At 40.1% G+C, this 15751-nt stretch overlaps 1 protein-coding gene across 1 annotated transcript; it reads right to left on the bottom strand.

Annotated features, from left to right (window-relative positions):
- Positions 1–9461, bottom strand: LOC120716789 (up-regulator of cell proliferation-like). The gene is made up of 14 exons (XM_040004398.1): positions 9382–9461; positions 9203–9295; positions 8588–8671; positions 8388–8480; positions 8008–8082; positions 7582–7644; positions 7355–7477; positions 6927–6992; positions 6485–6610; positions 6108–6399; positions 5985–6030; positions 4939–5208; positions 4585–4851; positions 1–2471 (listed from the first exon to the last, which is right to left on the bottom strand). Exons 6-14 carry the CDS (start codon positions 7629–7631, stop codon positions 1–3), a joined length of 3711 nt encoding a protein of 1236 aa, XP_039860332.1. The 5' UTR covers positions 7632–7644; positions 8008–8082; positions 8388–8480; positions 8588–8671; positions 9203–9295; positions 9382–9461.
- Between the last annotated feature and the right edge of the window lie 6290 nt (positions 9462–15751).

A 15751-nucleotide genomic window follows, 5' to 3' on the forward strand; every position in this document is an offset into this window, starting at 1 on the left:
TTACACAGTCTTCCAGAATTGCTCTACCTTCCCGATGAATTGAATTAGATCCCCTCGTTCCGGGCACTTTTGGAGGTCATTTATTAGAACCTTTTTCAAAGTATAGACAGTTGCACTGAAGCCAACATTGACAGGAGCCATTGGTGGAGTCCCATCCCACACTGGAGGAATGTACCAGCTCCAATTATTTAGATCAAACTTGATCACATCTGAGAGCTTATTGATGTTGGCCTTCTTCATTTTAACATCTTTTCCGATCATTTCATTGAGCTGTTCCATCAGCTCTTTGCTTCTCTTCAGCTGCTCCAAAGCAGGCATGTCATACATGTTTGTATGTACAAAATGACAAACTGGCTTCTTCTTGCTAACACCCTTCAGCCTTGCAAAAGCATGACACACCATTTCCCAGAGGTCTTTCTCTCTGGAGCTGTCGTTGGAAATACTGACAACTACAACATCACTGAGTGCCACTGCAAAGCTCGCAACTTCTTTGTCACGTTCATGGCTGTGATCATCACGAACCATCCGATGTGGCTTCAGGCCCTCTGTATCAATGAGCATGATGCAGTCACAGCCCAGCTCTTTCCTGATGTCTTTACTGACACTGATCAGCTGTATGAATGCCCCTCTGGTGCATGTACCCACGTTGACGGCAAACCTGACCCCAAACATGGTGTTGAGCGAAGTTGATTTACCTGAATTTTCAGCTCCAATGACTGTGATGACCTTAAGCTTGCTACTGGAATTCATGATGTTGTGCAATTCAGTAAGTACCTGGCTGATCCATTTTATTGGGATGTTTGTTGCATCTCCATCAACAAGCTCAAGAGGGAAACCATCAAGCATCATCTGAGCACACTGTCCAGGAAGCTGTTCGATGTTTTTTCTCTGACGACTGTATTCTGGCAGGCAACTCACATTATTATACAGCTGCCCACACTCTCTGACAAAGTGGACTACTCTTAAAGAGCAAGCTGAAATTTGGTTGTCAGTTTCCACAATTTCTTTTGTTTCCTCGAGAGAATTCTGCCTAAGCTCTTTGTATCGATCCTGGAGAGCTGACAGTTGATGCCTGGACAGGTTATCCAGTTCTATTTCCAGCCATTTGAGAAAATGGTAGTGTTGAACCTCTGAGGTTGTCATCCCATGGTGGAAGCATTCCACTGCAGTTGTCATCTCAAAACTTCGCTGCTTGTTCCTCAGCTCTTTCTCTTTTTCTTTTATGGACTCGCAGTAATTGCCAGGGTTATTGTTTCCAACTTTACGTAGCCTCCAGCACTCAGTTTCCACCCATGAAATTGCTTTCCAGATGTTTCCCTGATAAGGCAGTTGCTTGTCTTTGAATTCAGAGATGTTAGTTACCTTTGCAGTGATTTTACTCGCATTCTCCCAAGCAGTCTGGCATTCATCCCTATCCTCATCAACGAGAATCTGACAACAGTGAGCTGTGTAAGCCAAATCTGCCAATGACACTTTTTTGGTTTGGGGGCTTACTAGCATTTTAGAGACTGATTCCTGGAGTGCCTTTAGTAGTTCTGTATCAGTCTTTTTAATCTGACTAATATCAGTCATCTTTAATCTTGGGTTCACAGTCAGTTGTTTGAGTCTATAGCTTTTTCCCTGTGTACTGCTTATCAAAAAGATATTTGCTTCCACGTGTTTTCCTTCCAGATGCTTGAAGTAATTAGTTTCTGATTCATCACAGTAGATGTAAACAGCTGCAGATGCCTGACATAGGAATGCAAATTGTCTTTCAGAAGTCTTGATATCTCCTCTCATATTGGTAAAAGCCAATGGTTCTGTGAATTTATCTATCTTCCTGTTCCCACACGGGAGGTACCAGCTGATTTCCACCAGTCCATCTGAAATTCTTCTGGGAACATCACAACATGCCATGATACGGTGACAAAATGTGTGATGAATCTGCTGATTGTTGCACAGCAACTTGTTCAACATCTGAGATTTGGACAAAGATGTTTTTCCCAGCCTGACAAACGATACCAAAGGAATATCAGACAGCACAAGTCTTTCATCACAGTATGACTTTAGGAACGCCTGCTGAGAGGGTCTGAAAGTTCGGACAATGTCGCGCATAGACCACAGCATCATTGTGATTTCTCTTGTTTCAGAGTTTGGAAGCAAGAGCGGGACAGCAAACTGACAGAGTGACATTTTCAGGACCAAGTCCTGCTGAAGAGCACTGTCTGAACAAAGGAACAGTGCAGTTACCAAGTCCAAAAGATTGATAGCATTGCACTTGTCCCCATCTTGAGACACACATGTGGCACTTCTAGCATTTGTATTCAGCAACATGAGTTGCTTTAAAAAGGCCTCAGGAACTGCCCTTGCAGATTTTGGTTTCCTCTGTGATCGATCATACTGATTAATCTCCAGGACAGTGCTAAGTGTGAGCTTGGTGTCATACTGGTCTTCCAGTCCAATCTTTGACAACACCTGCCTTAGACTTGGCTCTGTGAATTAACAAAAGAAACCAGTAAGCGTACTAGGTCATTTTTACTGATTATGATGCATTTATTCTAGTGCTGTCAGCGTTAATCTTGTCAAAATGACGTTAACGCCATAACCGCATTAACACGGCAAATCTCAGTTAGCGAGTTATTGTGGATCACTCCATGCGTGGGGCTTCACGGCGTAAACGTGTTAGCACAGTTAGCTTATTAACGCCGCGTTAATGTGGTTATGGCATTAACGCCATTTTAACGAGATTAACGCTGACAGCACTAATTTATTTTTCACAACCGAGCATCAGGATACCCACAGAGGACGCATGATAACATGCTAAGATAGTGAGTGGATCATGGTAAAGCTTTAGTGTGAAGGGCTGGTAACCAACACAAAACATATATAATTCACAACTGCCTTACATCAACCTCAAGTCAAGCTAAAACCTGGCAATTTAATGGCATTTATTTTAAATTTAAAACAAGTGAAGCGTAATGCCTTAATAACAAAGCATGACAGTCTAAGGCCATCTGTCTCCCTCACATATTCTTTCTTCCTTCTGCTAACGTTCATTTTCCTTTCTGAAGTGCATACCTTCACCTCTCCAGGTTCTCTTCACCTGCTCCCTTGTCTCACTACAGACCACACTGTTGTCTGCAAACATCGTAGTCCACAGAGGCCCCTGCCTGACCTCATCTGTCAGTCTATCCATCACCACTGAAAACCCCAATCGCAGCACCACTTTTAACCAATGTTGGGGAGTAATGGAATACATGTACCGGCGTTACGTATTTAAAATACAAAATATGAGTAACTGTATTCCGTTACAGTTACCGTTTAAAGAGGTGGTATTCAGAATACAGTTACTTTGCTGAAATAAAGGGATTACATGATGGTCTTTTCCTGTTTCATATGTTACGCGGTCCCCTCTCTGTTTCTGGTGTAAACCCAAACAAAACACGCATTAAGAGGCTCTAATGCCTGTGTCTCAATCTCGCGGCCCATGGCGCCTCTACTTGCGGCCCGCATAATGATGTTAAGATTTTTTTTCCTTTTAATTATTCTTCAAAAAATTATTTAATATGAAGGCAACAAGCAAAGTGTTACAGGCATAGCCCTAAAGAATGTAGCCTTATGGGCAGTGTAGCCCAGTTGTAAGTAAGCTATTAAGACTAGACTGTACACTGTGTTCATGTTTTCCTCCGAAACAATAAGTTCCATTGAAGCAGCCTTTCAACGCCTCTCTCTGTCTCTCACTAGCAAAGTTGACCCAAAAAACAAAGTAAAGCTAGTTTTCGGCTACGAGTCCGACACAGAACCCAACGTATTAGCCAGAAGTCCCTTTACTGCGGTCTGGAGCCGCGAACCTGTTTTATATACGCGCGGAAAAGTTTTCTATACGAGATTGCTGCAAAAAGTGCAGCCTTACCTAATGTCCACCCTACTGTTACTCATTTTATATTAAGATTTAAAAATCTAGTTGGTATTGGTATGACGAGTAACCTGCAGTAATAGTAATAAATCACACAGCAATAGTACATTCATGTAGTTGTAAAAAGCTTGTTACAAAATATATTTGGGGGCATGTATTCTGTAATCTGTAGTGGAATACATTTTAAAAGTAACCTTCCCAACACTGCTTTTAACTCATCTCTCACTCTTACCGCACACCTCACCACTGTCTCTGCTGTCCTCATCTCCTGCACCACCCTCACATACACATAGTTCCTCTCTTGACACCCTGTCATATACTTTCTCTAGATCCACAAAGACACAGTGAAGCTCCTTCCAGCCTTCTCTATACTTCTCCATCAACACAAACATAGCATCTGTAGTGCTCCTTCTCGGCATGAAGCCACACTGCCGCTCACTGATCGTCACCTCTCTTCTTAATCTAGCTTTAGCATTTCTTTCCCATAGATTCATGGTATCATTCATCACCTTTATTCTTCTGTAGTAAAATTGTTCTTGAAAATTGGTACCAGTAAAGTATATCTGTACATGTAATGTGAGAAAATAAATGCTAGCAGTTGTAATTCTTCAAATATATCAAATATGTCTATATAGTTGACATTAAAAAAAAAAAAAATTTAAAAAGCAAGTGCTTTAACATCATCTCACCTGTGCATGTGCAGATAGAAATTGGCTCGCTGCACCTATCATTCACCACTGTTGAGACAGAGATGGTGTACTTTGTGTCTGGTTCTAAATCAGAGACTTTTTTGCAGTAATCATGGGTGTGTATCACCAGAGGCTCTTTTCCTGGACTTTCAACAGCTATGAGAAATTGTTGAGGAATTCCCTCCATTTTTTCTCCATCCATCCATTTCAAGGTCAGAGATGTAGCATCGGAGTGCTCTTTTGTTAAATGTCGAGGGGGTGGCACAACTGCAAGAGAGCAGTGATTATGTTTAATCCAATTAAAATATGAACATTGAAGCAAATCTAAAAATGATGTGGATTTTCAGATTTTACCTGTGAAAACAGTTGCAGTGACCCATTCGCTTAAATTGCCATCTTCATCTTCTGTGGCCACGCTGAAGAAATACTGTTGTCCAAGTTCAAGGTTGCTTATTTCTATTTTATGAAAATTTTTGATGACTAAGCGACCTTCCACCTTCTGCAAAGAGCTCCACATGATCCTGAAGCTTTTGGGTCCTTCTAGTCCCTTTGGGTTTCCCCAGCTGAGGACCACCGAGTTTGGCTTCACTGACGGGAACTGAATCCTACCAGGAGGGGGCACCACTGGAAAATGTAATGTAAAATAAGAAAACATTTTCTTTCCGCTGTACTCATTTACCTAACGATAAAAAAAAGATAAATATTTGAATTCATTTGATTCCAACATTATCATGACTTTTAAAATTCAACTGATGTAGCAAAACACAATTTTTAAATATGGTTAAAAAAATAATTTCTTGTCTTAAAACCACAGAATGACTCAATAATTTAGTCATTATAAGTTATATTTGATAATGCATGTGTTAATACCTGAAAAACATGTTTTACACTTCAAAGTCTGTCTAATTAATTGGCTTTGGAGAGGCCTAAATCTCTGAAGATAGTGCCAACAGCACACTTTTAGCTTTGACCTTTGACTTTAGAGTAAAGTCCACACACTTTCATAAAACCATTTTAGATGTTTCTATTTCTTTATTGGTCTGCTGTGGCATGGTAGCAGTGCGCTCAACTTCAAATCTAAGGTAATGACACACACTGGTGATTATACTTCTGAGTATTTACAGATGGCAATATAAATGCATTTCAGCTATAAGCTGTCAGCAGTTCATCCATATATATTCATCAACGAAGGTCATTACTTTCTGTTTTCTGCTTTGAAACTGAACTTTCCGAACAAAATTTGATAGTCTTTTTCCCTGTATTAATTTCATATAAATTATATGAAAAGAGGAAAGTGTCAAAACTTCATTAAATGGTGAATCTCTCCATTGATTTCTTATTGTAGCCACAGATCATTGTTACTTAGATGCCTTAGTGAATCATTATATAGTGTCAGTCACCTTTGTGTGGCATTTCATAGTCCTCGGGTTCTTCATCATCAGACAACTGTAATTAAATAGCGATTGTAAACAAAATGCAGCACATCACCGATGATTTCGATATCACCCTTTCACTTGACTCACGGCCTGTTGTGTCCTCCATGCCCTGTGCTCAGTGATGTCATGTCCCCTGTGTTTCCCCTCTGCACAAATGCTGCAAATAGACATCTGATCAGTCCTGCAGAAGAAATCCAGAGACTTTTCATAATGAAGACACCGTTTTCTCTCGACTTCACTGCACACATCTATGAGCTTATGTCTATTCAGGGCATCCACTTTGTAGTGTTGCCGGCCATCCTTCTCACAGAAGGAAACGTTGCAGGTCAGGCAGGTCTTCACAGCAGCAATTTTGCGACAAATGTCACAGATCACCTGTCTGTTTTCAAACAGAAAAGTAAAAGGTTGATTAGTATTGGCATTGCCTTCTTTATCAATGAACTGAAATTCAGCAGTTATCTTACATATTATCATATATAACAGTCTCAACGTCAGAGTCGAAATCCCCTGATCCACTTGTTTTAGATGATGAGTAACCCGATGTAGATGACTTTGTGGATTCTGCTCTCTCTAGATCATCCCGGTGACGACTGAAAGGCAAAGGAGGGGGGGGGGGGGGAGGGGGGGGGGGGGGGATTTTGTAATATGAGCAGGAAGAATTCAATGGAGGTATGTTGTTTTACTATCTAAAGTCTCTGACTTTAGGTCTGCGTGACAATGCAATGATTACACTGGATCTACTTTCTACAGTTTATATACTGTGCATGTAGCTAAGCTGGAGACGACAGGGAAGGCGCCCTATTCACATGTGTTCCCTAGTTTGGGGGTATCCCAGACACCAATAAAAAGTCTGTAAGCAGTATCAGCAAATCATATTTAAACTGCTGGGGATAAAGTCTGGCGTACGTTTTGTTGTCCTCAAAAGTTGATTCTGTCTCTTGTTCAAAATAGTCCCAGTGTGGACTCTCCAATCTGAAAGAATAATGACATCATTTGTTAAGCTACTTCTTATCATGGATTCACAATTATGAACAAGGTAAGCAAGACTTTCAAGCTTAAACACATTGAAGTACCAAGCTTGGTTACCAAGATGGCTTTACTCAACAACTGAGGGTTGGATCTTTTTTATGCTTTCCAATGTCAAAATTAAATTTATGCATGAGCAGATTGAGCTGGATACTCCTAGCTTTAGCAAACATAAGTGTCAGTTGTTCTTAATTGGGTGGAATTTTCAGTTAATGTTTTGGTGGCTACTCAAACCTGATTTTAACAACAACCTGCTTTAAAAGGTTCAAAAAGCTTAAAATAAAACTCGCCAGATTTGAGTGTCTTACTGATTTTGGGGTTGGTCATCAATGGAAGTCCTCTTCAGCAAACATGGAGAAAATTTAGCCTCCTCAATGATATTAGATGTCTTCACTGGATATACAGCAGCTGTAGGCCCCATTAAGTTTAACCTGAAAAATCATTGCAAAGAGCAAATGTTATGCATGTATTTAGTTAATTCAACAGACATGCTGTATGGCATACTGTCTACTATATTTCAATGTTTAAAACATACTTGGGAAGACTCGCAACACCACTCATATGTCCACCCCAATATTTTGGCATTCCATATACTTTTCTGAAAGACAACAATAAGACTAGGACGTTCAAGCTTTATTTGGCCATTTTATTAGTAAAAATGCAAGGATAAACGTTTACATTTCACCCATTCCAGCTAGACACAGTTAACTTTAATAAAATTGTCACTAATGAAGGTTTAACCACAGAAAGAAATTTTATTAAAATCTGGTATATATTACTGTTTTACTGTAAAACAAATTCAACAAGCTTTCTATAGGGCTTCTGTACTGCAAATTAAAAAAATAATTAAAAATGAACTAGAATCTTGCAGGTATGGGAACCATAACGTCAGACATTTGAGTCTAAAATCCACCATCAAAGGTAAAAAATAATAGAAGAATCGTGAGTAAATCTGCCTTACTGATCTTTCCTAAAATGGAGAGGTACATCTTTGGAAGAACTCTCTGATGCACAGACAGACCTCGGTGTTTCCTGACTGAGAAAGAAAAAATTGCATTTCTCTTAAACAGATGACAAAAAAATAAAAATACTCAGTCAGCAGATTTTGTCCATTTAAAAAAAAAATCCAACAAAACTAACAACATCACTGAGTTTACATTTAAAGTTAGATTAGGTATCCTTTAGAATATCAGGCATACCAGTTTAAAATCCATCACTCATAAATTAATAAATACTACTACTATTACTACTAATACTAATCAGCAGCAGCAGAGCCATAAAAGAAGAAATAAGAGAGAAAATTCACCATCAACGATGAAAAAACAATAAAATCTGTCTTACAGATGTTTCTTGAAATGGAGAGGTACATCTTTGGAAGAGCTCACTGACTGACAGTCAGATTGGTGTTCATTTTTAGACCATTGTGTCTTTTTACTGTGTAGAAAAAAGGATTTAATGAGAAACAAAAACAACCTTTAAATTGTGTATTTTTAAAGAATAGGAAGGTTTGTCAGAGTAGGGTGCTCAAAGGTAGATCTTACAGATGTTTCTTGAAATGGAGAGGTACGTCTTTGGAGGAACTCTGTGATGCACAGACAGAGTGTGCAGACCCCGGTGTTTTCTCACTGAGAAAAAAAGTAACAATAAATTGTATGTCTTTTAAACAGCTGAGACATCTAAGGGAAGATAATACCATTTTTGAATCTCTAACAAAACTAACAACATCACAGAGCTTACATTAAAAACTACATGAGGCATCTTTTAAAATATCAGGCATGCCAGTATAAATCCACTATCAATGCTAAAAAATCAATATAAATAAAATAATTAAGTCATACTAGTACTACTACTAGTTATAACAGTAATAATAAAAGAAGAAGAAGAAAGAGAAAACTCATAGATAGATAGATAGATAGATAGATAGATAGATAGATAGATAGATAGATAGATAGATAGATAGATAGATGTATAACAATGGAAAATGCACAACATGAGGAAAGACGAGGAGAAAAAAAGAACTCCCCCCAGACTGAGCTCCAACAGGGAGATCAGTTTGAGAACTGAAAAAAACACCTCAGCACACAGCACATGAATCATCACATCTCACAACATAGAAGACACAGACAAAGATGAAAAAACGATAAAATCTGTCTTACAGATGTTTCTTGAAATGGAGAGGTACATCTTTGGAAGAGCTCACTGACTGACAGTCAGATTGGTGTTCATTTTTAGACCATTGTGTCTTTTTACTATGTAGAAAGAAGGATTTAGTGAGAAAAAAAAACATCCTTTAAAATGTGCTTGCTACAGTAGGGTGCTCAAAGGTAGATCTTACAGATGTTTCTTGAAATGGAGAGGTACGTCTTTGGAGGAACTCTGTGAGGGACAGACAGAGTGTGCAGAGCCCGGTGTTTTCTCACTGAGAAAACATCACAAAATCCATGAATGTAAAAAATTTAATTAATGATTCCATGATATGATAACACACAAATCTCTCCACACATGGGCTTACTTGATATGTGTATTACATGTAAATGGAAGTTAATGAGTCTTTATCAAATCTCTCAGTTGAACTGACAAAGCAGAGTACAGTTCCTTAAACTGCATCATGCTTAAATAAGATGCTGAGATCTTACCTGAGGAATGCATATTGGTAGGCAGGATGTGTGTACCTACTATTTTGAGTCTTTTTGCTAAGACAAGCTAAATGGCTGTCACATTTAACATAAGGTTAGCAATCTTTTCATCCTCCTTAAACTACTTTTTTAATGTGTATGTGAGCATGTTACGGGTTAATTTTGAAACTCTGTACCAAAACAGTCACAGGACTTTGGCCTTGGTGTCTTCAGCCCGAGTTTATGAAACCTTGGCTTCCTTTTCACAAACTGCAGGTGTTTTGAATATTGTCAGGTTCAGTGTCCTCTAACATTGTTATCAGTGCCAGCAATATTACTGTACTACTGTAGTTGGCCCTTCCTGCACCTTCTGGTTTGCTAAGGGGGCCATAAATCCTGATAACAGCATCATGGAGCATGTTTTGTTTCAAAATACATTTGCAAGGTTTATGCCTGGTGTCCAGTTATTTTCACTGCCTGACTGGGTCTTATCAGTCTCTGCCCATCCCTTGCCACATCTCTATCACATGAATCTTTTCCTTTAAGGAAACGAAGACATTAGCCTTGACTGGAGATTATATAACAGGTGTAACCTTACTAAAGGTCTATGATAGAATTTTTTTCTGGAGTTTTTTCTGGAGTTAATGTCTCTGCTTTATCATGCTGCATGTACAGGAGGCATGACTAGTGTGTGTTCCTTCACGGGCGAATTGTATGGATGGAAAACGATTCTGGAAAGAGATCATTTTCATTTTCATTTTTAAATCAAACCATGTCAGTGTGAATGTCACCGGAAAACTGAAATAGCAGAAGAGTACAGATTTGTAAGTTATAGCATAAATCATTTGCTGGACCTTCACCCAGGAGACTTGGCTTCATAATCGAATGTGGACTCGTTTTGTGTTTTTTCATCTTCTTTTTCTTTCTGTTTTGTTTTGGGGGGGTTCTTGCTTTGCATTACATTTCTCAGACAACACCTGTGTTTTCATGCCTGGATGGGTTTATTAAACCACTTTGCCGTTATGCTGGGCTGGAGGACACCTGAAAAGATTTTATGTGCACTCATTCACTACCTTGAGGTGTCAAAATAATCAAATTTTCTATTGACCATTCATCTGAAGCATAATCATCGGAGTAGCAAGCACAGACTTAAGGCATGTAATGGGTTACTAAGGTTTGAAACAGATGGTTAAATACAGCACTAACAACTTGCAGCCTTTTCCAGTAAGTCACCATGTAATTGACATATCTCTATATTTTTTCAGTAGCGCTGTCATTTGGAAGATCTTCTCACCTTTTGCTCTTGTCGCTAGAGCCAGACGATATTCCTGTCAATTCTTTATCACAGAATTTAGACACAAGGCTCTTCACTCTGACCCTTAAAAGTATCAAAACAGTATTCTGTAAATCTGCTTCATTATTTGTCCTTGAAGAGCAAATCTTGCTTAGTAGATTTTGAGAACAAAAAGTTCAAAAAAGGATCCCTACCTTGCATCATCGTTCTCCGAAGACTCCATATTTTTTTCTGATTTTCTGATTAAACCTTACACCATCCTCCTTTGGACAATACTGCTACTGGGCCATAGACGATGAGTACCAACCTGCAGATGTAATTAAAAACCACATATCAAGTATCAAATCCTCAAATGATACTGAGTCATCTAATAAACATATGGTTGTATTCTGATTTCAGTGCATAATGTTAGACACACTGGGGTAAATTTCACAATTTCAGAGGTTATAAGAACTGAAAAAATTGTAAACAGCTGTAAAGTATGTTGCCCACAATGCCTTTAACTTTAAAGTTTAATGTGATTCCAAAATTACAGGAAAATTAAAGCTATTTCTTATATTTTGTAAACTTTGTAATATATAATAACTGTTACTGTTATTTTCTTGGCACAACTGTAACCACATAATTTCCTTAGGGATTAATAAAGTATTCAGATTCTGATTCTGTTTAATTTATAAGACATAGTAATTTGTCATTATAATAATAAAGTACTGATTTTAAACAAAGTTTTACAATGTTTTTTAAAATGTTAATTCTAATAACTACTGTCACTTTCAAATTCAGAGGAAAAATAGGTCATGGTATAAATCTGGACTCACTACTACAAGACAGATAATATTAACCCTCTGAGGTCCACGTGTCATCAGTAACAGGACCAGCCCTAATCCTAACTGAAGCCCTATAATAATATATCATTTCTGGGTTTGTTTTTTTTATTAACTTATTCTCTTAAGTCTTAACAATCAGGGAGCAAATACAATTATTAGTCTAACTGACAGGCATCAAAAACTATTAACTGTTTTAAACCAGAAAAGTCAGTTTGCCTTTCTTAGAAATATAGCATCATCAAGTGTGATGATTCTCAGCATTTAGAGGGTTAGAAAGAGTTACTCACAATTTTGAAGAAGAAGGGTTTGGTAGGTATGCAAAGAGTGATGAATTAGAGTCAAGGTTAAAAAAAGAAAAAGCAGGACAAAAGAAACCCCTTGATAATAATTTGTGTGGCCCATGAAGGAAAGACGAACCATTTACAGTTGATGTTATAAACAGTAAAAATCAGCACATAATTATGACCAAACTTTATTTTTGAAGTCACCATAACAGGCCAAACTTTTCTGAACTTAGCAAATATAGATAGTTTCAGTTAATGGTACGTCACTAATTTGACTGTAAACTAGCAAGCGTACCGAAGTGGCAGTTACCAACAAAAAACACCATTCTCTCAATAAAACATTAGAAACATTATACTTGTGTTTGTGCCAGATTCTTAATTAGGCACTCTTTCAATAGCACTTTGAGAATCCTTGCACTCGAGTAAATGTTTAAACTTCTACTTAGAAAGGCTCACAGAAAATCTATATATATATATATATCACGAAAGGCAGAAGTGAAATATTACATGATAATATGTGTAGCTACTTGGACAGTCCTTTCAGGTCAAGAAACTTTTGAAGGTCAGGAAACTATATCAGCCATTGTACCGGTAGACCTTTTTTGAATGTCGCCTGCACTGTCAGACTATTATTTCAAAACAAGAGCAATTTGATGTAGAATAAAAAGTATATACCTGAAACACATCTGCATTTACATTCATCATCAGCTGTCCACTTTGACAATGATAAACCTACTCTAAAGTGTTTTTGACTTGTCTGACTTGTATGTGGAATTAAAATGACTTACCTGAGAGAGTCTCCTTGAGATCCAGTTCTTAGACAAACCCAGACTCCACTGTAGTGAGCTGGAGGTGAGAGAGTTAAAAAGGAGCAGTCTGAATTGCACAATATGACTTACACAATATGACAGTATAAAATGACTGACAAAGTTACTGGACTCTCATTCTCATATATTTAATAATTAACCTGTTCACATGCTAGCATGCTATGTGGTTTGGATTTATGATTAGTTATGACCTTGTGTCAAAAAAAACTTATTCATACTTCTGTTCAAGGTTCAAGGTTCTTTATTTGTCACATGCATAGTTATACAAGTATAACACACAGTGAAATGTAGCCTGACACGCTCCTCGACATGTGCAAAAATTGGGGGGGGGGGTGTAGAGGAAGAACATTATATATATATATACAGACATATAGTATATACACTGGGTGAATGTGCAGTAGTAGCAGCAAGCAGGTGAATTCTGTACATTAATATGAATAGACATCTGACTATTTTACAGGATAGACAATATAAACATATTTAAAATTAAAGGAATTGAAATGTACATTGTGCCTTGGTTTAGTGTCTGGAAGAGAGTCCTGTCTCAGTCAATTATAGATGATGTGAGAGGGCGGGTGTGTGTGTTTAGGGCACGGATGGCTTGGGGATAGAAGCTCCTCTTGAGTCTCTCTGTCCTTGCCCGGATGATGCGGAACCTTCTACCAGATTGCAGAAGTTGGAACAGTTTGTTGCCAGGATGGGACGGGTCCTTCAGTATCTGCGCTGCTCTAGTCCGGCATCTCCTGGTGTAGGTGTCCTGAAGCGGGGGGAGAGCAATCCTGCAGCAGCGTTCTGCTGTACGGATCACTCTATGGAGAGCTTTTTGGTCCTACACACAGCTGTTCCCAAACCACGATGTCATGTTCTGTGTGAGGATGCTCTCCACAGCGCCTGTATAGAAAATCCTGAGGATCTTTGGAGAGACCCTGAACTTCTCAGTTGTCGTAGGTGATACAGGCGCTGCCTAGCCTTTTTGGTCTGGACCTGAATGTGGGCAGCCCATGTCAGGTCTGAGGAGATGTGGACACCAAGATACTTGAAGGACTGCACCCTCTCCACTGGAGCTCCATTGATGATAATGGGCTTGTAGTCTCTGTGCTGACCCCTTCTGAAGTCCACCACCAGCTCCTTGGTCTTGCTGACGTTCAGCTGGAGGTGGTTGTCCTGGCACCACGATGCCAGATTCTTCACTTCATCCATGTAGGCCGCCTCATCGTTGTTGGAGATGGCACCCAACACCACTGTGTCGTCAGCAAACTTCACAATGGTGTTGGAGCCATGGGTGGCCACACAGTCTGAAGTGTAGAGGGAGTAGAGCAGTGGCGAGAGGACACATCCCTGAGGTGCTCCTGTGTTGATGGTGATGCTGTTGGAGAAGCACCTGCCCACCCTCACCACCTGAGTTCTGCCAGTGAGGAAGTCCAACACCCATGCACACAGCGGCTGTTAAGTCCCAGATCCCTCAGCTTTGTGAACAGTCTGCAGGGCACTATTGTGTTAAACGCTGAACTGTAATCAACAAACAGCATTCTCACATAGTTACCCTGTTTCTTGTCCACGTGGCTGAGAGTGGTGTGTAGGACTGTGGGCGATGGCATCCTCTGATCTGTGGATCTGTAGGCGAACTGCAGCGGATCTGTGGTGTCTGGGATGGAGGAGGAGATGATGTTCTTCAGCAGCCTCTCAAACACCTTCATTACTACCGAGGTCAGTGCAACTGGCCGGTAATCGTTCAGGGATGAGGGTTTGCTGTTCTTGGGCACAGGGATGATGGTGGATCTTTTGAAGCATGTGGGGACCACAGACTTCGCCAGGGCCTCGTTGAAGATGTAAGTGAACACACCTGCTAGCTGGTCAGCACAGCAGCGCAGCAGACGGCCGGTGATGCCGTCTGGGCCCGCCGCTTTCCTTGTGTTCACTCTCCTCAGTGCCGCTCGGACATCATGCTCCGCGATGCTGGTCACCGGTCTCTCGCTGATGACGTCACTGTCCTCGGTAGTCAGGCGGTAGATAGCATTAGCCGCCTGGCTAACCTCGAAACGGGCGTAGAACCGATTCAGCTCGTTGGTGAATGCAGAGTCGGCGTTGATCGGCGCAGTGTCCCTGGCTTTGTAGTCCGTAATGGTGCGTAGTCCGTGCCACATACTCCGTGTGTCGCCCTGGTGGAAGCGGGACTCCACACGTTCCCGGTACCTGCGTTTGGCATCTCTCACCGCGCGCCGCACGCCGTATGAGGCCGCTTTGTAGGCGCTCATATCGCCAGTGGCGAGACCCGCGTTGTAGGAGGCGGTCCTGGCGTTTACTGCAGTGCGGATCGATCTGTCCATCCACGGTTTTCTGGTTTGGGAATGTGGTGACTCTCGCAGTGGGGATAATCTCCTCCGCTAGCATATTGACGAAGCATACTGCTACTTCCGTAAACTCGTTGATGTCGACTGCGCATGCTCTGAACATGTCCCAGTCTACGTCGTTGAGTGCGTCCTGTAGCGTAGCTTCTGATTGGGCAGTCCACCGTTTTACCTCCCTCTTGGTCACGTCTTACACATTCTGTGAATGTGAATGCACATTCACATTCTGTGAATGTGCCCTCTTGCAAACTGCATTTCAGCAGACTTTGAAGGAAAAAAAAATAAACAGGCTCATAAAAGTTTTATTTTAGTAATCCAACCACAACTAAGTTGTAGGTCTTAAAAACACAGATTACAGCCATGTTCAAGGATTCATTAGGTGAATGATCCTGTACAAGGAGGATCAAGCACATATCAAAGGGAGAGGTGGCGTTACTAATAACTCTCTCAGTCAATCACATCCTTGCTCTGAAGCAGCTGTTCCCATCCAGTGTAAATATTCAGTTAGGT

This window comes from Simochromis diagramma, unplaced genomic scaffold (genome assembly GCF_900408965.1).
Source record: "Simochromis diagramma unplaced genomic scaffold, fSimDia1.1 OVJJ01000487.1, whole genome shotgun sequence".
Lineage (NCBI taxonomy): Eukaryota > Metazoa > Chordata > Actinopteri > Cichliformes > Cichlidae > Simochromis > Simochromis diagramma.